The 21,271-nt window shown below is 45.0% G+C and overlaps 1 protein-coding gene across 1 annotated transcript in view; it reads right to left on the reverse strand.

The window, feature by feature from the left end:
- Nucleotides 1-21,271, reverse strand: part of LOC139913688 (multiple PDZ domain protein) — a 33,713-nt gene that overhangs the window by 9,087 nt on the left and 3,355 nt on the right. Inside the window, exons 5-29 of the mRNA XM_071901789.2 lie at nucleotides 21,064-21,186; nucleotides 20,746-20,829; nucleotides 20,364-20,471; nucleotides 19,983-20,085; nucleotides 19,698-19,789; nucleotides 18,990-19,203; nucleotides 18,404-18,478; nucleotides 17,555-17,634; nucleotides 17,180-17,326; nucleotides 16,181-16,366; nucleotides 15,746-15,907; nucleotides 14,914-15,123; nucleotides 14,107-14,283; nucleotides 12,539-12,671; nucleotides 10,120-10,318; nucleotides 7,204-7,572; nucleotides 5,477-5,674; nucleotides 4,758-4,935; nucleotides 3,679-3,789; nucleotides 3,191-3,256; nucleotides 2,588-2,659; nucleotides 1,999-2,098; nucleotides 1,012-1,220; nucleotides 495-586; nucleotides 209-335 (exon numbers count right to left, since the gene is read on the reverse strand). Of these exons, the coding sequence (XP_071757890.2) occupies nucleotides 209-335; nucleotides 495-586; nucleotides 1,012-1,220; nucleotides 1,999-2,098; nucleotides 2,588-2,659; nucleotides 3,191-3,256; nucleotides 3,679-3,789; nucleotides 4,758-4,935; nucleotides 5,477-5,674; nucleotides 7,204-7,572; nucleotides 10,120-10,318; nucleotides 12,539-12,671; nucleotides 14,107-14,283; nucleotides 14,914-15,123; nucleotides 15,746-15,907; nucleotides 16,181-16,366; nucleotides 17,180-17,326; nucleotides 17,555-17,634; nucleotides 18,404-18,478; nucleotides 18,990-19,203; nucleotides 19,698-19,789; nucleotides 19,983-20,085; nucleotides 20,364-20,471; nucleotides 20,746-20,829; nucleotides 21,064-21,186 (3,615 nt within the window). The remainder of the gene's footprint in view (nucleotides 1-208; nucleotides 336-494; nucleotides 587-1,011; nucleotides 1,221-1,998; nucleotides 2,099-2,587; nucleotides 2,660-3,190; nucleotides 3,257-3,678; nucleotides 3,790-4,757; nucleotides 4,936-5,476; nucleotides 5,675-7,203; nucleotides 7,573-10,119; nucleotides 10,319-12,538; nucleotides 12,672-14,106; nucleotides 14,284-14,913; nucleotides 15,124-15,745; nucleotides 15,908-16,180; nucleotides 16,367-17,179; nucleotides 17,327-17,554; nucleotides 17,635-18,403; nucleotides 18,479-18,989; nucleotides 19,204-19,697; nucleotides 19,790-19,982; nucleotides 20,086-20,363; nucleotides 20,472-20,745; nucleotides 20,830-21,063; nucleotides 21,187-21,271) is intronic.

Genomic DNA, 21,271 nt, shown 5'->3' on the forward strand with positions numbered 1-21,271 from the left:
GCTAATGGGAGGGTTATATATAGGATCTGTATGTGCTATAATATATAAGAAGGAGTGAGAAATTGGTTGTTTTATGATGTTTTATCTTTATGTTTTATCTTGTAAAAAAAAAAGGAGGCTGCTAACCCCTGATTAAATCACCCAACTGATTGTTCAGTTACACAGGAATGGGGGTTGAAGGCCCAGTAATTGAGTATAGATACTGTACCTGAGGAAGTATGACGTGCTGGACTTTGGATGAGCCTCCGTCCGCTGCAGAGTCTGTCTGTGAGTTGACCGTGTCCCCACGCTCTGTTCTGCCTCCCTGGGCCATCTGACTCACAGCTGCTGCGTTCCTAGTCAACCAACACCAGATCCGCTAAAAATCACTGGGCCCATCATCAACACCCACAATCTGTTTGGTAAACTGTCGGGAGAAACTGTGCTAAATGTGAACGGGGAATGCAGAAAACTCCAACTTCAGCGAACACAGCCTGTCCAGTCGTGTGTGTTACCTGATGAGAATGATCTTGACTTTAGCGGGAGCGTTATTGATGAGGGTGGAGGCGTTCTGGTGACTGCGGCCGTACAGGATCTGACCGTTGATCTGGAAGAAAAATAACGTCATGCGCTTTCTCCTCCTGTCCCCTTTCCCCCATCCATCTCTGCATTAATCTGCCTTCTCCTCTCTCCCCCTCCCCCTCTCACCGCTCCTCCCCTCTCCCTCCCCTCCTCCTCCTCCTCACCTCGGCTGCTCGCTGCATTCAAGAATCCAGCCCACCATCCTTCAAATGGTAATTCGCCTGATAAATCTACTGCACAGGCACTCTGTGTTCCTTACTCATCCCTGCCTCCTACCCACAACCCATTGCTCTCCCATTGCCTCCCTTGTTATTTTTTGACAAACTGGCATATTGTCTCTCTCTCTAAAACTCCCAACTCAGTCACTAAAACAGTCACTGACCCATCTGTTAACCCCAACCTTCCCGACTCCTGACCCCTCACCTCTCCCACACGCTCCCTCCTCCTCACCTCCAGCAGCTCGTCCCCCACCCGTATTCTCCCATCTAACCCGGTGGCTCCCCGGGGGTCTATATCGGCCACGTAGACGCTCATGCGGGCCCGAGAGCCGTCCCTGTTGCCCGCCAGGCTGAGTCCCAGGCCGCGGGCCTCGGGGTCCTTCTCCAGCTCGATCATGTGGAGCTTCCCGGACAGGCTGCCGTAGCGCTGCAGCATCTTCTCTGGGAGAGAGAGAGTTAAACAGGAGGAGTGTGAGGATGAGAATACGATGCTATTGGGTAAGCCAAGAGAAAAAAACAATGTGTGGTGTGTTACATATAATGACTGACAGTTTATTTGGAGAAGAAGCCCGCTGGCATTATACCCTAGAGGTGTTTGTGTGAGTGTGTGTGTGTGTGTGTGTGTGTGTGTCGGTGTCACCTTCCTGCAATTTGTCAGCAGGTTCCTGCAATTTGTTTGTTTGGAAGGGATGATGTCAGACATGTTGAGGGCGAGGCAAGGCAAGGGAGGTGTGTGTTTCTGTTTATGCAGGTACGCGTTTGTGTGTGTGTGTGTGTGTGTGTGTGTGTGTGTGTGTGTGTCCAGGCACTGCAAAAAGTCTCCATCTTAACAAGTCATTTAGTCTATTTATTGAGTCCTAAAATCGTAATTTTCTTAAGATTTGTGAAAAAATATGTCAGTGGGGTTAGATAACTTCAATTGTTTCCAATGCAAATCAACTTTTTTCAAGAATTTTGTAGAATCAAGTGTTATTTTCTTGATAGCAGTGCAGTGATCTGCCTTTTTCTGACTTGTTTCAAGATATTGACACTCATTTCCAGAAAATTAATGAAACAAGTTACACTGCATTGGAAGCAAGTGGAGTTATCTCACCTCATTGGCAGAATTTTTTTCTTGGTTTAAGAAAAATAAGATGTGAAGGCTGAATATGAGACTCAACGATGGACATTTTTTGCAGCGTGCGCACGTCTGCGCGACGTCCGCACGACGCTCACTTACTCCTGCCAGTGTCATCGTCGTCTTCGGCTCCCGCTGTGACCGCTGACGTCACGGTTATGGGGCTCCTCCGCTCCGTTCTATTGGCTGTCGGCGCAGGTACCTTGGGAGAAGAAGTTTTGCATTATTGAGCAGGCAGAGTTGGAGATGCCTCAGGGGTCCTTCGGGCGTAAGTTGGACTACCCCTGAGGCTCGCTCAGTATGCTTGATGTAGCAGTGGGAAAAGCTGACGAATAGGATGAATTAATGAACACAGTTTTAATGTCAGCTAAAAATAACATGAAAGTTGACCAGAATCATGCATTATTTTGTAACCGACGTACGGGCGCGTGTAAAATAACTTCAAACGAGCGCACTGTCTATTTAGAGAGTTATGCATCTCCATCAAAGAGAAAAACAAAGGTTTCCAACAAACAAGGTAGTTGCAAGGGACTTTGAACTGCGAGGGGTTCTATCTGCAAAATATGCACGTTAATTAAGTTTTTGGGAGTTGGCGTAGCGCAAATGCTAATGCAAAAAGCATGCGTACCCCCCCCACACACACACACACACACACACGCACACACACACACACACACAACACTGTACCAACCTTGAAGGGGGTGGGAGTGAAGGGGTTTGTAGGGGAGAGACTAAGGAACAGACCACTGAGAATCTCTGCTTCCTATGATCATAAGGGGAAACACAGATATAGTCCCATACACATGAAAGGAACCAGTGGAACATACTCACTCTATTTGAAGTGCCATGTAAGTATTCATGTCTCATCCCTCCATGTATAATAAAGGGTCGACATACATAACCCTCTCCATACTATGCTGCCATACACGGCCAAACAGCAATAACCGAGTGCGAGTGGAGAAACTGAGAAAAAATGACTTCACAGTTTATCTTCTGTGCCAATGAAATCTAAAGTAGTGGTCATGACCTTTAAAACACAATGAGTAATTACTGCTCTTTGACTTTGTAGGGCACTATATAGTTCATGTAAATTGCTAATGCATAATATTTTCCATACTAGTACACTGGGAAAAGCAACACCATCTCATAGTGGAAATAGTGAGGCAGGAGTAAAGTTTGTAATTTTTGCATCACATGCATCTCTCCAAAACAGAAAGCAGGACATTACAAAGGACAACACATATATATATATATATATATATATATATATACATATATAGGGGAGGAGTCTTACCTTGCTGCTCTGCGAGTTGGACTGTGGTGTTGGAGTTAGTCTCTCGTGGTTGGAAAGCATAGGAGACTGTAGGTGAAACACAAGATGCAGAGTAGGCAGAGGATTATCCATATGATTGTGAATCATACACGCTTAAAAATAATAAATCCAATATGTTATATGATACCAGATAGGTTTCCAATCAAAGGTCCCTTCATTCCTTCACCTTGCTTATTCATTTTGACCCACAAAGTGTGAAGTAAAACTGCATTTACACATTGCGTCCAGAAGACATCATATTATAATGCTACATGCAATGTTTATGCACCATCTAAACTAAAACCTGTCAAATGGAATATATACTTTATTTTAGCATTTGCTGACCATTGAGCCTCAGTGTGAAAGAATCTGAAGCCTCAAGAAACTCAAATGCTACCTGACATTGCATTCTAGGCCTGTAAAAATGTGCTGTCCATACAAAGTTTGGGTGGATGTCTGGTTTGCAGTACCTGAGGTCTGTGTTGCCCGGTCTGGACCAGGAACAGCACAGAGTCTCCAGCCTTGCGGATGGCCTCCACTGCCTGCTCATGGCTGGCATCTCTTAGGTCCACCCCACACACCTGGTGGCCAAGTCAACACACACACAGCAGACATTAAAGAGTAACTAAACCTCAAACCCAAATCTGTGGTGAAGCCTGACATCTCATGGTGAAAAGTATGATACTGAACTGGCCATCTGCTATTGGCTGGTCTTTGGTGCCAGGTGATGTCACCACCTGTTGTATTCTATAGAAGGTGACATCACCTGGCACCAAAGACCAGGATAATCTTAAGGATTGTTTTCTATATCGATATATATCAGGATATAGCTTGCATGTGCAAAATCACAAAACATAATCAAATGCGTGTTCATCGCACTGAACTCCATGATAATGTTAGGCGTGATGTCAAACAAAACTTTCAAATAATATTCCTTAAAATGCTTCACGCCTCATTTTGTCAGAGTTTTAAAAATAATAAAAATTTGCTTGTTATCATCAACACCTTTTTTTTTAATACTTGTGTGTATCAGCTACTGTGTGTATCAGTTCATTCATGAGTTCAAGCATTGTTCATTTGTTTGCACCTTTATGGCACTTTTTGGTTTTAAAAAGTGCTCTACAAATAAATTATAATTATTAGGATTATTATTATCATCATCAATTTAGACAACAGAATTGTACTGTATATCATGATATCACAATACCATTGCATCATCACGATATGATCCCACTGAAAGCCGATAAACGATATTGAATATTGATAGAGAATATTGAATTGTGTCCACACATATGCACACATGCACGCACCAGCAAACACAAGCACACACACAATCCTCCTTTCCTCCCTTCTGTGTCTCTCTATAGCTCACAAACACACATACGTGCACGCGTTCGCCCACACACACACACACACGCGCACACTCCCTTTGTTTGTTTGTTTGTTTCCCCCTCTTTCTCTGACTCCGTCTCTTTCTCTTGTCTCTCTCGCTCTCTCTGTGACGCACACACCCAAACACAAACACACACACACACACACACACACAAACCTCCAGTATCCTGTCTCCAGTCCGGAGGGTGCCGTTGTGTGCCGCCGGGCTGTCGGGGCTGATGTGTTTGATGAAGACTCCCCTCATCATCTCCCCATTGCTCAGTCTGCTGCCCATGCCTCTCCCTCCCATTATGCTGATACCAAGGGACTGGCCCGGCGCTCGAGTCAGCCGCACACTAACACACAAAGCGGGATACAAGAAACATCCACGCATTAAACAGAAATCCTGTTTACGGCGGCGGTGATGAATGTCTGTCTTCTGTATGGCTGATGAGGACCCGAGAGGGAGAATTAATCCAATGGGTATGTTTTTTTTTTCTCTCTTCCTTCAGCCTTTTCTCTATCCGCCCGCTTAGTGCCAGTTACAGAGATTAAGTCGAAACAATAGGGCGTTATACCTGCCAGGAAGAGATACACAAAAGCCGCTCTTTGCATACAGCTCAGCTCATGTGATTTATCCAAGCGGGATGCAGTCATAAATACGATAAATATAGATGGGGGGGGGGGGGGGAGTAGTGACTTTCTCCGGGCCTAAGAAGTGTCAGCATGTTAAGTCTGCACCCTGCTGCTGTAGCCCTGCTGTGAACATACCTCAATACATCGAGATTTTGCTAAGCTTTCCCTGGCGAAGCGGGAACAGAAGGAACGTTTATGAAAAAAAAGTCCACCGGCTGCGATAAATAAGACATTATCGCTATGCTTTTCTGATTCACTGACCTTCTAGGTTGACCCCAGGACAGAATGGCGGGAGAGTGGAGCTCCTCGTCTTCCTCCTCTTTGCTGTCCTCCACCTCCACCTCCACCTTTGGTACTTTGCCATCGGTGCTATTCTTGTCCGTCTTCTCCTCCGCTCTCTCTCCATCTCCCCTTCCTCCCGTTTTCTCCTTCTGAGGTGGAGACTTTGGGATCTGCCAACTGGCGGCGCAAAAACACAGTAATATTTAATAGGGAATAAACCTCTGCTGTTGCATGGAAAAGGTGATAATTCCATTTTTGCTGTTCATATGAATGGGCTATGTGCTGTATATCGTCCTCTATGCTCTGAATTCATGACAGATTTCCTGAAAAGTTGACTTTTTGGAAATTCTGGGGTTATATCAGGCAAAAAAAAAGTGATCGCATAATATTCTGTGTGTGAAATAGTATTTCAGTGACTGACATATGGGGGCTGCACTGTGGATAACAGGCTGTTAGGTTGCCTTGTTATTTTTTCAAGGCCTGACACAGTGTGACACATGGCCAATAGCAACCCATATACAGTAGGGGGGCCTTGAGAAGATACAGAGCTTTAGGGGCAAATAGCCCTGAAAATACACATTTTCTGCCAGGGAGGTCACAGTAAGGTGCCGTCTTTATGTGCGTGTGCGTGCGTGTGGTGTGTGTGTGTGCACGTACATACATGTCTATACATGTGTGTGTGAGAGAAAGAGGTAGAGAAGAGAAGGAAAGAACTTTTCATGAATATGTTTAAGCGGTGGAGGGCTGTAATAAGCCCATAGAGGTGAGTGATAGTGGTGCTGTGTACGCAGCAGGAGCCTATAGCCAGTTAGGTTACAGAGGAGAGCAGAACAAATGGTTCCGCCAGGGTTGAAAGAGAGCAGCAAGAAGAGGGGGATAGGACCGAGGTATAGGGAGGAGAGGGAAAATGAGGTAAAGGGAAAAAAAAAGACGTGGGGGGTGGGGGGGGGGGGATGATGGAGAGAGGGAGACAGATGAGAGACAGATGTAGACGCAAAGAGACAAGAGAGGAGACGTGTGGCAGAGGGAGAGACAAAGACAGAAAGTATTGGAAGATAAGAGTGAAGAAAAGGCTGCGGAGAGGAATGGGAGGGAGAGAGGGAGGAGAAAGGCAGAGGCATAAAGATGGAGCGGGAGCAGGGACAGACAGAAGCGAAACAATTCATTTTCGCTGACAGTCAGCACTGAGATCCATAAGCGAACAGCTAAATATAACCCAGAGATTCAACATTCAGAGAGGCTTTTTTCCTTTACCACAGACAAGACTGGAGAGGAGAAAATACGGACTGGAGGAGGCTCCCACTGAGCGGGTGGCAAAAGGCACAACAGACCATTTTCTTGGATATGGCTGATTAAAGTGTCAGATAAATGTCAGCGAAATGTCATTAATGTGACTAAAGCTGGCGGGCTACTTCAGGCTTGATTGAAATGTAATCAGGTGTGTTAATAAAAGCTTGGCTGGAACTAACAGCATTGGCCTGAGGTTAAACGTGATTCTGTGAATAGGGCAATTCATAAAACTCCCATCCCACAGAAGGTATACTTATTTCAAAGTCAGAATTCTCTGTTGTAAACAACATGTAATGTACCTATAGATAAGCTGGAGCCTTGAGGTCCAATAAGCCCTGAGACTGGCTTATCTTCCACTGTGGGGCCTGAGTGGGGATTAGGGGGCCACAAACAAAAGGCTGTGGATCTGACATTACCTTGTATCTGAAGCTGGGGAAATGGTAGGGACTGTGGTTGTGGCCGGGCTTATGACTGGAGCTTTGAATGACGCAGACGCTCTGACTGCGGCCGGAGCTGGAGCCGCAGCTGGAGATTTGAATGAGGCAGAGGCTTTGATGGTGGATGGAGCTGGAGCTGGAGCTGGAGCTGGAGCCGGAGCTGGAGCCGGAGCCGGAGCCGCAGCTCTGACCGGACCAGGGGATCTGGTCAGGGCCGGGGCAGGTTCTGGGGAAGGCGTTGGGGGGGTGGGTGAGGGAGAAGCGCAGTCCACTACGACAGATGCCAAAGGGGGCAGGCAGAGACGGGAGCGGTGCTCATCCACCTGATAGGCCGGGACGTAGGTAATACTGAGGAGAGGGGCAGGTAGGAAAAGAAGTGGGAGGAGGGTGGGGAACCAGAAACAGTTGAAATATTAATGTGACTTTTGTTTGTCCATCACTCTCTTTTTATTGTTGCTCATTTTTCACTTCCACGACCAAACAATGACTGCTATTAGGATGACATGGGACAAAAAAATGGCATGACACTTAATGAAATGAATGGTTTCTGTCCATGCATAGATTGTCCTATATAAAGATGCTGTGTTAGTGGAGCACATGAAAAGTTTATGAAAGTCTAGGTTGGATGGATTATGACATTTTCTTTCTTTTTTAAAATTTGGATGAAATTTAGTGGACAGATAGCCCTAAGCTCAAGGATCAGATGATTAGTTTCGGTGGTGATCCAGATCTGGGATTTCCAACATTACACCATCATTTTGTAGCCATAACTATTATGCTGCGTTCAAGTGCCGGTGGGAAGGTCCGACATCTGGGACTTCCAAGTTGGCGTTCACGTGCTACTTACAAACAATAAAACATAAACCAGTGTGCTTTCTAGTTATGGATGTGGCCCATTCCATCAAAATTGCTTGTACTGCTGTTGATAAGAGAAAAAAAAAAAAAGAAAAACAGGAAAAATTTGGTTGACTAAATATATATTTTGCTGTCATGGAAAGTCGCATTTGTGATTCTAGACAGAGTGCTCAGAGATAGTAAAATAAATAATAAAAAGTGCATTTATGTAAGCCCGGATCAACTAAGCAATGGCGTAAAAGATGTCATTTAGCTAAAGTGTCAAAGACATCATTAAGCACCCCCCACCCCCCCTCCCCCAACTTCAATTCTCATGTGACGCCACTGGTAGACATGCCGTTTGAATCCGCTGAAAGAGCCAATTTCTCCATTGCGCTCTTGGTGGCAGATTGAATATGGAGGTCTTCTGCGTTAAGCTGTTGTGACTGAGCCGTGTGGACAGCCTGTCTTGTCTCAACAGAGACGGTTTGATAGTGACAAGCCCTCACCCTCCTAGATCTGTCTTATTTTGAGGCTGCCAAAACAACTCATCTGCCTCCACTCCCTGTTAGTTTGTCTGCAGTGCTGTCAGGATGAGGCAGTGTCTGCGTGTGTGTGTGTGTGTGTGCGTGCGTGTGCTTGTGTGTGCATGCAAGAGAGATGAATGCATGTGTGTGTGTGTGTGTGTGTGTTCATCTCTGTGTATGCGTGTTGTGTGTGCATCTGTGAGAGGCTGTTTAAAACACTCTTTTATTCAGAAGCACACTGTTCAAGGTGAGATGAGTGATGAATTATTCAGGGATATTTCCCATAGCAGGATAAAGGTGTTTTTGGAGGTTAGACCATTTGAAAGGTTGTGTGTGTGTGCTGTGTGTGTCCGTGAGAGCAAGAGAGGAAGGGAGAGAGAGGGAGAGAGAGAGAGAGAGAGAGAGAGAGTGAAAGGTTGAGAAAGAGTGGGTGGGTGGTTCGCAGGGCAGTGGGGTGGTGGGTGGGGAGGGGTGTCGTACTTCTCCAGCCAGCCAAACAAGCATTGCGAGTGAGAGAGTGTGAAACCATAACTGCTGATGTTAGAACAAGTCATAATTTACCCAAATTCCCCTACGGGGGATCGTTAAAGTTTCATCATCTAATCTAATTTAACATGATTGCAGTGCCTCATACTCAACTATGACTGCGACGTCAAAAGCACAGTGGTAATGGAGATGTGTGGTGAGATGAGATGAGATGAGATGAGATGGGGGTTATTACAGGTGATGATGATGCAGGGGAAATCATGTCTGTGGCTGCGGAGAGCAAATATTGACCATACTCACTCATAAGAGCAACACTGACCATCAAGATTTGCTTGGGTGGATCTAGAAAATGTGAGGAGCATCCAATTACTTTTTCAGTGGTTGATTATTCCTCTCTGACCCATTGGACTCCATTGTATTGCCTCAAGTGAAAAACTTTCTTGTACTTGTGTTTGCACTATAAGGCCGAATACGGCTAGCCTTATTATTTATGCTGCAAATTTTTTCCTGAAAATTATATGATTGGGATATTTTTGTTTTGTTTTGCTGCAAACAGTGCAGCAAGCTAGACTAAACTTTCAGACAGACAAATGATGCTTTCAACCCTGTTATTACCATTCAGAGCTGGACCTGGCACTGACAAATGCCAAGCTGTGGAACTTTTAAATTTTAAAGCATTTCAATAAATAATTAACTCAGAACTGTTTAAAATGTGCCACGTGTGAAAGAGTGCATATCTTTATGTATATCTGACACATGAATTCATGAATTATTAATTTGAAGAATGCTGAAGTACTAAACGTCAACTTTGTAAAAACAAAAAGAAATAAAACATTAAAATTAACTGAAATTCACCATTCAATATCTCTAAATTATGGAAGTGTTATCATCTTATCAGCTAATTACTTATTGCCTCATGTTATGTTATCCTTTAAAAGGTTGATCATTTTGTAGGCATCACTTTGCTCAACTAACGGCTTCCACACATCAATTGAGCAGAACAGAACTCTCCATATGCAGAGCTGTTGGCCTGCGCCTGGCCCCTCACCTTATCTCTGGCCCTATGACAGAGTGTCTGCGCAGCATGGCCCTGGCCTTGGTGTTGGTCAGGTTGGAGGTAGGCTCCCCGTTGATGGCCAGGATGGCGTCCCCCACCCCCAGCCTGCCATCCTGGCTAACAGAGCCCCCCTGGACCACACTGCGCACCAGCATGCCTGAGCCGTCCTTGATAGCACTCACCGACATCCCTGCCAACACACACACACACACACAAATGGTAGACAATGCACACACACACACACACACACACACACACACACACACGCACAGGCGCATGCGCAGGTGAGCGGAGGGTTGACTGAGGCTACTTTGAATACATTCCAAACAGACAGACCGTCGCCCAAACAAACACCTGACAGCGGCATAATCAGCATAATCAAGACAGACACTAGGCAGATTAGCACACAATCACGGCTACACATGCTTGACATTTACACAGCATCATCCTTCACACTCACACATTTACACACACGCACACACACACTCACATAAGGCGCACAAGCAGCACACACACACACACACACACACACAGAGGGCATAGGGCACAGGTGACTGGAGGTGTAACACATGCCAGTCGCACAAACACCTGACTTTGGCATTATCAAATTGGACGCTAGGCGGATTACACAAACACTTCATTAATGCAAACAGGCAGAAGCAGGTAAATCAGGCTAGACACACACACACACACACACACGCACACACTCATGCACGCACGCACACACTGCAGGTAGAGCAGGGCACGATACATCAGGTAGTCCACGGCACCACAGTAAGATTATTGAAGCTTGCATACTGTACTGCTGTCTAATACACGCACAAGCAAGACTACACATCCACAACACTATGGTCGTACATAATTTGAAGCTGGTCAAAGAAATGACTTTGTGCTTATTATTGATCAAATAAATAGTTTATTGTTTTGTGCTGTTACATTCAAATTACAATACAATCATAGTGCATGGAATACAATGGAAACAGCCACTGAATCTAGTAGGACAAAGAGTAGAGACAGTTCAAAGACACTAGAGAAACGTTCGAGAAATTATGATGAATGTCCACATTTTCACGGCTACACTTCAAAAGTGTTAAAATACTATAACACAACATCACAAATAATGTTTCCTATAATAAACTCTGATGTAAAAATTTAATAATAATCCATTTATGGTAATTTTATGGTAAATTTCCAATCCAATTTCCATGTGAATTGGTTAACCATTTGTCTAGAAATGGTCAGAATCAAGAAGAAAGGATTTGACCTCAACAAACAGTTCTTAAGGATTCGATAGACTTACAGTAAGTGCAATAGGTCCACACCATTCAAGACTAAACAAAGACTTCTAAATAGGCTGTTTATAACAATGTGATTTTAGACAAGGCAAGAAAAAAAAGACCTCAATTCAGTCCATCAAACATTTCCTTTAACAACCTGTTCTAAAAACCACAAAGTCCTTACAGTACAAACCAACCATATATATTAGCATGTATCGACTCCAAAACTGGGCATACAGTCATGGTTATGTAGTGGGTAGAGTTGTTCATGGCGCCTAATGATAGGAAGAAGGTATGGTAGTACAAATAAATATTGTACTACTATACTATTGCGCATAAAAATCCCCAAAATTCAAGCCTTACAGATACAGACCATAATTCTGCCCATGCTGATCTAGCTTTAGCTTCAAATTCAAATGAACTCGTTATTTAAAACACCAAAAATACACCAAATATGTAAACCATTCCACATTTAGATTTCCACAACACCATGCTACTTTAAATGTCTCAAAGAGAAAACCTATTTTAAAACAGACCAAAACCAAAGAATGTAGTGACACATAGACTGTAGATTATGACCTTGATTGTCTCTATCTCTCAAGAGCGTAATTTTAAACTCTCACATTATATACAAGTAGTGCGGTGCCTTGCTAGAGTGCATTTCCAGAACACAAATGAGTTTGTTCCCTTATGCATTGCATAGTGCCCTTAGATGAAAGTGCAGAAACGCCTTACTCCCTGTTGCTTCATCCCTGTCATATCTGAAAAGCCAAACATTGCTTTGGGCTTGCTCTTGGAGCAATTAAGACAATGTACTCTCAGCCTGGGAGTGCAAAAACAAATATATTTAGATCAAGTATAACATTCAAATCAATGTTGATATCCTCATGGGTTTTCATTATTTCTTACACCTTATTATTACCCTCTGTGCCCCCCCCACCACACACACACACACACACACACACTCACACACACAGACACACACACTAAACTTCCTTCTCTCTCTCAGGTATGACGAGCACATCACTCCTCTTCAGGGCAGTCGACATCACCGCCTATTACCGCCATTATCGCCACGCCAACGATGTACACACACCAAGACACCACCACCATGAGAAAGACGGAGAACATACCAAGGCTACGGTTGCCCCGGACAACAGTGATTGTCCTCTCACAGCTGGTGCGGGGGGGCGGCAGCGGCGGCGGCGGGGCTTGCTGCTTATCGCCGTCCTCCATGATGCTGAAGTGCTGACGCAGCTGGTTCTCCTAAGACAGAGGGAAGCAGAGGGGGCGCGTGAATGAGAGGATGAAGGTGGGGTGATAAATAGACAAACAAATCAAGAGGAGTGATGGGTGAACAATACACACACAGCATGGAATAAATGCTGTTGCTCCTGGCAATGTAATCCATATAGGAGGCACTGTAAAGGTGACCTGACGCCAAAACCATCATAAAGAAGGTTAGGTTGGCCCTAATTCTTCTCATGTAATGAATAACAGATCCCCGGTGTGATGCGAGAGTGGATTCAAACAACTGTTACGTCTCTAGGGTGAAGGCCTTTGGAGTAATTCGGAGATGTAACACTTCAAGAGAGGTAGACTGTACTTTGGTCCCGCGGGGCATTGCAGAAAGAAAAAGGCCAATGAGGAGAACTTCTTTGAACTTTCACAGACAAGTACGAGCAGCGCTGAAGTTCTGAGGCTGCCTTCGCAACAAGCAGCGTCTTTGATGAAAACACTCTGGCACTTGCTGCTGCTGTGTGTGTGTGTGTGCGCGCGCGTGTGTGTGTGTTTACGTGAGATATTGAGTTAGAGCTGCATGCCCTTGCGCTAGACTGTGTGCCAGTGTAGAGCACGCAGTAAGCTCTTTTAATTGTCGGCCAATTGTTCGTAATTAAGCGAAAGCCAGAACAAAAGGCTTGCCTCAATAGGAGTGACTTGAGGCCTCGAGGCACAATGGAGGAACAAGTCATTGACACTGAGCACTTTCTCTATACCTGACCCGGTGATACTGATACAGCAGGCCCTAAGCTCTCCGCCATAGAATGTGAATGAACAGAGAGGACCCTTCCTTGTGCGTCACTGTAATCTCCTTTAGTGCAGCTAAAATAGCCACTACAGACGTTTAGTTGGATTTGCATGGTAGTGAGCATTGCTTCATGTGTGGACGGCCTGCCAGATTCAGAATGCTGCAATGTTACTGCAACCGCCACTGGAAAGTTGTGGTAATGAATCAGCTTGCTGAGTCTCATGTATTATTGCAAGATTATTGCAAGACTTGACAAGATTATAGAACAAACAACGGCATCCTTGTTAAATGTATGGACCGAATTACACATTTTAAACTGTGGATTTGGATGAGAATGTCAGCTCTATTCATTCAAGTTCTATGTTCTCCACACAGTATACACAGACAACTGGTAAACAAATAATTTGCATACTGTAAGTGATGATATTGATTCAACGTCTTTAAAATGATTTGTGTCCAGTTTAAATAATATTACAGTGTACCACAACATCTAGAATTCTGGTGTAGGCGTATTTGCCAAGAACCGACAAAGAGACAAACAATGTCCTTTACTGTCCTGTGGAACAAATTCATCATATTTTTTCTAACCACAGAGGCCTAAAGGCAAGCAGCTAGTATGTACATTTTTTTAAAAATTTGCTATCAATGTTCATTTAGTGTTGTGCTACATACCGTTACAGTGTAGCACGGCTGACTGATGCTGTTCTCCTCAGAGTTGCAGGTGTTGGTGTTAGCGTTAGCCTCGGTTGCCTCGGCTAGCAGGCTGACCTGAATGTGGCTATCAGTGTCATCGCAGGACGCCCGCGTGCTCCTCTCAGAGATGGGCGTCAGGCCGCCACACAGCTCCAGCTGGAAACGCAGGGATCCAAAGTTGAAAAGTAAGAGTTTGAACAAAATAGGCCAAGAAAAAAATGGCTGTTTTATGTAGGTGGTTTCTTCCCAGCTGAGTGAATCAGCATGGAGGCAAACAGGCTAAAGGAGGTGACTGTAAATTAGACACCCTCTACTCCTCTCTGGTTCTCTCTCCTTCTGTAGTGCGGTCTAGCATTGTGTTCATCTCTCAGCCGCATTAAAAATTCAGATGCCCTGTAACTGGATGCTCTGTTCCTCGTTACTAAGCCACAGTCCACAACAAAAGGGAGAAGAAAAACTCTACTCAAGAAAAAAAAATACTTTCAAGTAATTCTCTGGCATGGCTGTGGGAATACATTTCTTTTAATTTCATTTCTTTTTTTTATTATTGTAAAATATCACTTTGGTAAGGATTTCATGAAATGGTAAAAAGTAATTTATATCCAGCCTGGGAGTATCTATGGGCACAGTTATGCCCAAATACAGCCCATACTTATGAATAAGTTTTAGAGCACATTTTACACCCAACGGTGTTTTTATTGATAAAAAGAACGTTTTGTGTCTCATAAATTAATCATTATTTACTTAACACAGCATGTTTCACACAAAAATTGCTATTTCACATACCGGTAGTGGTTTGGCAACGCCGATGCGGACGGGGCCATAGAAGGTGGACTTCAGGACATGCACAGCATAGTCCAGGCTGGAGCCCTCCAGGTCAGTGTCATTAACAAACACCAGTCTGTCACCGGGAAGCAGGCGACCATCTCGGTCCGCTACACCTCCAGGCACCAACGAGCGGATTACCAGAACCGTCTTAGTGGCATCCTCTGGATCCTGGATTTAGATGGAAGGATGGAAGGATGGAAAGGATGATTAGATGGATTGATTGAGTGTGTGGACAGATCAATGGCTCCATCAAAGGTAAACAGGGTAAAATGGAGTAAAGATAGGGAGATAGTGAATGGAAAGTAGAGACAAAAGCATTAGACAGGTTGATAGGATGATAGGAACTTGAGAAAAGCACCAGTGTATTACATGAAATTGTTATTAACACTAGAAAAGCCAATGGATTTTGGGGGTGTAAGAGAAGGCCAACCAGCTGTCAATTGAAGAGGTTAGGACTTTTCCTTGCATGCTTTTGAAAACCATAACACTGATTTGTAGCAATTGTAGCAATGCAAGTAGTAGGACATTTCTAAAGTTTGGGTTCTCCCATCCAAAACACCCAATTGACGGCGCTTGACCTTTTTAGCGCTGACAATTTACCACTCATGTCATTACAGAATCCGCCCTTTTCACCCAGGAATCTACCCTATAGAATGAGCCCGGCCCACGCACTTCTCCCATCATGCATTTTGGTAGCGTTCACCCTATCTCGCCCGCCACTGTTATTCTTAGAATGCAGCCTACTCCAGCCAATACTATTTGTAGAAAAGCTCAGGGGCATGTCTCTGACCTGGTAGTCCAGGATACTGAAGCCCAGTCCCGACTCTCCTTTCTCCAGCTCGACCACCTGAGCGTCTCTCTCCCACATAGCCAGAGGGGGTGACATGGGGGGCACGCCACGCTTGGTGATGTCCTCAGCCGTAGGACAGGGAATGACACAGCCCTGGTCCAACTGGGACGAGCAAAGAGACGAGCGGAGAGAGAGAGGACACAGCAAAGGAGATTGATTTGCAGTAGTGGAGCATATCATTTCCACTATTTGGTTTTGAGTGTCGTATCATAAATCAAAGGAATTCTCAATGTGTTTATGATATACTGTTGACAGAAAGAAATTGAACACGGGTTGGGTAATCCATCTATCTATCTATCCATCCATCCATCCATCCATCTACCCATCTATCTAACCATCTATCCATCCATCCATCCATCCATCCTTCCCATTCACCTTGTCGTTGAACTCAGCCAGCAGCTCTTTCAGGGTGAGTCGGACATCATCGTCGTCTTCCTCATCGCTGTCGTGAAGTGCTGGGGGGACAATTCGAGAGCACACCACACACACACGCACCGGCAGCTCCTTCAGAATGCTGACCACCTCCTTGTGTGTCTCTCCGATGAGAGGGATCCCATTCACCTGCCAGGGAAGACATTCAGCATATGTTGTTATGGAACAGATAGACCTGATGCTCAGCGATTGGCTGAGTCGCGTTCGTAGTCGGTGTAAAAATACCTGATCAACGCACATCCCTGACCACATAACTGTTAACTGGGTCACTGTCTGTGACTCTGTGTGTACATGACTAAATCCTCCCGTTTGCCTGAAATTGGCTTTTCAGTGATGTTAAGGATGTTTTGGGGCGTATACCATTTGCTGTGGGCGTGGCCACTGGTGAGCTGGTTGTGGCTAAGGACAGGCTAGTGGCCACAGCATAGGGAAGTCACAGCAACAGCAATTAAGGCAGAAAGCAGTAAGACAATAAAGTACAGTGAGGCTAAATGTGCAGCAGCTAAGGCTCGTTTAAAAACACAGCTGAACATCGACATTGCTTTTCCACGCTGGCGCCATCTGAAGGAGATGAAAGCAGGCGATGCAGACACTGGCTTGTACACTCCTACGCAGGATACACCCTACGTTTTGTATATAGCAAGCTAGTGGTGCTAGATTATCATCAGACAGCTCATCAACATGAGTGACAGGTGTGGGGGCGTGAACTTGCCCAACTGAGGGGGAGGAGGGCAGGAACCGCGATACACTTTGCTGCCTCACGGAAAAAAAAATTGCATACTGTAGCTTTTAATATTGCTGTGTTAACTGAATATCAGTACTAGCACTATATTGCTAGACGTTTAATCATTATTATGTAATTATTATGTTTTCATGATCTGATATCTCGATCGAATGACTAAATGATGAATGGCTGGACTGAGGGATCAATCGGTGGGTCACCTCCAGTATCTGGTCTCCGGTGAAGATCTTGCCACTCTGGCCGACGGGGCCCTCAGGTAAGACGGAGCACAGGTAGTGGTGTCCCGCCCGAGCCTCCAGACTGATGCCCAGACCACTAGTCTCACTGAAGCGCTCCAGCTGGCACACCTGCAGGGGCAGGGAGGGGGTTGAGGAGTCAGTCTAGGAAGTAACTGGAATTCTTTTAATGGGTAAATATCATGTAATATTGTACACTGTAAAAAAAATTATAAAGCATTGAGATACATATACTGTATATGTTACATACATGCATACATAGAATTTTTTTAGCTTTTGTTTTTATGGTTTATGTTATGCTTTTTCACACTGCGGCCAAAAACAGGATAGGAGACATACAACAACTTCATATCTGGATCCGACCGCATGCTGCCACCTCCTCCTCAGGTCCTCCTCCTCAGCCCGTGTCAGTTTCACTCCTGTAAAATGTAACACACACACACACACAGTGAGTGTCGTATCACATGCCTCAACACCTACACACACACACACACAGGTATCCAAACACACACACACTCACAAATGCACGCCTGCACACTCCAAAGACATATACTCATGCATGCATGCACGCGTGTGCTCGTACACACACACACACACACACACACACACACACACACACACACACAGAGCACCCCCATTCGCATTACTCCTAGTCTTAGATGATTCAATCAATAAAGAATAGGATCCCACATGAAAACATCGCCTCAGCTGTTTTATAGAGAGAAGACACTATATTTCTCCTTCTGGCAAAGCAGGATGTCAACACACAATCACCCAGACACAGGCACACACTCACACACACATACAGTACACGTACACACTCACACAAACACACACACACACACGCACGCACACACACCATCTTATGACTATTTCTTGGCAAACTGTGTTTTCTCGCTCATCTATCAAAGCCTTGCAGCAATCAGGACTCATTTGGTTGTGCTCTCTAATCAAGCCCAAAAATCCTTGTCTAAATAAAGCCATGCATGCAGGCGGGGTGAGAGACAAATCATCTGGAATGAGCTGAATGAGTTGGATAAACACATGACTGCACAGCACTATAAATAGACAGCCATCAAGGAGCATGCTTCACTGCCACATCGCTGTGCGCTGAGCCCAATCAGCCAATCAGAGTCAGTCCCATGATCCAGTCCCAGACTGCAGTGCAGTATGGGAAGGAGAGGTTACCATTTCTGGAATCATGTCGGGGTCGTCTGCTGGCGTATGCTGCCCGCCTGGAGATTTCACGCAGAGAGCGGATTTCTGGGTGACGGGAAAAGACATTTGGACACACACGCGCACACACAGACGCACACACACACACACACACACACACACACACACACACACACACACATACACACACACAAACTTGAGTAACAAAAATGATGAACTGTACAATTTCCCAGCAAGCATTTGACGGATGCCGACGTTTAGGAGGCGCCAAATTCCAACGTCAGCCCAAACAGGCACAAAAATATGTCAAAGTAAAAAATCACATTAAAACATCTTTGGAAGCTGCTTTGAACTGATATCAGAAAGATATTTAGGTCCTGATTTCACAAAATAATCCCAGTAGCAGCTATAGACGACTACAGATGTTGTTTCAACTTTCATTCTGGCATTTTACTTAGATTTTTACATAGTTTTCAACATCGGTACAGGCCTTCAGATCAACATCTCTTTCATGTCAGCATGTTTACTGGGTTACTACCAAGTCCAATCCGCTAGTAATACCACTGAGCCAATAAGCTGCCCTCTCTCACTGCAGTACCTGTCTCCTGGATCTTGTTGAGGCCCACCCTGTAGGGGTTGCCCTCGTGGAAGCTGTGGGAGTGTCGGAGGGTCTGCAGCGGCGGGGCGGGGGGCAGGATGTGGCTCAGACGGACGGCCTTCCGCAGCAACTTCAGTCTGACCAGGGGGCCCGTCCTCCTCAGCACTTCCATGGCCCGCTGCTCACTGCAGCCCTGCAGGCTCACCCCATCCACCTGGGGGGGTAGGGAAGGAGAGGAGGGGAGGAGGGGTAAGAATGAAGGTGTAGGTATGATGGAGATATAGGTATTGGTGTAAGGGTGAGGGAAAGATGAAAGGGGATGGAGGGAAGGTGCAAGGTGAAACGAGGGAAGGAAGGTTGAATGAGGAGTGGAGAGGAAGGGGGGAAAGTGGGTGGAGGTAAACAAAATGGGACAGAGAGGAAAGAGAGATCAATAGCAATAAACAATAAAAAAAGAGCGAGAAGGAATGCATAGGTAGAAAGAAGAGATGGATAGAGGTAAAAGGGAAAAAAAATAACCAGAAGAATTCCCCTTCATCAGCTAAAAAAGACCCTAATTGGTGTGGATGAAACTACTAAAAGTTGCAAACTGTGCAGATTTTAGGATATTGAAATCGTTAAGATTCAGCAGAGAATACATTTCTGAGACAACAAGGTATTTTTCTTCAGAGGGTAAAAAATAATCTGTTGTGTTTTGGAGGAACTCACTGATAGGATTGTGTCTCCAATGTGGATGCGTCCGTCTTGGTCGACGGTGCTGCCTTTCACTATGCTCTTCACTATCACACCAGCACTGTAGACTGAGGAAAGCCACAAATTCAAGTTACATAAAAAAATATGAACAAGAGGAAAAGTTAACATTGCTTGTTTAATGTCTAAGGTCACAGGTGATCACTGACGGCCATCCGTAAGTGAATATTATTCATAATTTTTGGTTATTTCCCCAGTTTGTTTCCATAACTAAGTTAACCACTTTAGAGTAGATATTATTACCTGCGTTCAGATCACTTATGTAGCTAGTGATGGTGAATCCCAGGCCCAGGGTGTTTTTAGTGAACTGCACACTGAACTCATAGTCATCATCCAAGTCATTGAGCTGGAAAGAAGCACAGAGAGAACAATCTTCTACACGTCTTTATGGGTACAGAGCACTGTATTCCACACATAATGTCTTTATTAGCCAATTCGTTTACATAAAAAGTTAGCGTTTGACTGTAGCTACATGCTATTCTTTACACACACGCACACACACGCACACTGTTAATGTATGCTGCTCCCCTGGATATTTCTCCCAAAGGGTGGACTCTTGGGTTGATGAGAAGGGAGGTTTGGACACACATGCACACATGCACACACAAACTCCTCCACACACACCTTGCTGTCCACGCTGTCCTGACTGAGGACAGGCGAGGAGAGGTGGTTGTCCTTGGTAACATCCCTGGCGATGAGCAGTTTCACCTTGCTACCAGCGTTTCGCAGCACCTGGACCAGGTGGTCGTTTGTGAAAGGATGAAAAGTGATAGCATTAGGAAAAAAAAACCAAAACCTCTAAAGAGGCAGCTGCCCTGGAAAGCCATGGCATATGGCACAGATACACACAATGACTGGGTCAGATTGCTAAATCAGATCTACCAGTTTTATTACACAAATGATGAAAAGCGTCCTCATTATGGATTTCAGGGAAGAGAATTAGGAAAAATAGCACTTCATCGCCTCGTCGCCCACCTTGGTAAATTTTCACAAATGGACACCTCACCTGTGCCACCTGCTCGCTGTTCATGCCCACCAGGTCTGTGTCTCCGATGCGCAGGATATGGTCCCCGCTACGCAGACGCTTGTCCTGGGATGCCCCGCCACAACAAACACAGGTAAAGCTCTTCTATGTGCGAAAGACTTGAAGTGCGTTTATTTTAATGCACTAAACAGATTCTACTCTGATTTCAATCAAGACAATGATTAAATGTCAATGAAGACACGTAAATACCACATTGGAATATGTTGTTTGTTCTAATATTTCATTTCTTGACTGGCTGTTTAATGTTTGGTTAATGGATCGATCGGCAGGTGCATTTACCCGTCCGGCAGCTCCTCCAGGAAGGATGGTCTTGACCATGACTCCGGTGCTCCTCCCCCCTATGATACCGAAGCCAAGGCCCTTCCCATCATTGATCAGCTCTATCATCTCCACATGACGCCTCTAACAGGGCAGAGATCAGAAAGAAAGAGAGAGAGAGAGAGAGCGAGGGAGAGAGAAAGAGACAGCGAGACAGAGTTTACTTCTT

The sequence above is a fragment of the Centroberyx gerrardi genome, chromosome 3 (genome assembly GCF_048128805.1).
Source record: "Centroberyx gerrardi isolate f3 chromosome 3, fCenGer3.hap1.cur.20231027, whole genome shotgun sequence".
NCBI lineage: Eukaryota > Metazoa > Chordata > Actinopteri > Beryciformes > Berycidae > Centroberyx > Centroberyx gerrardi.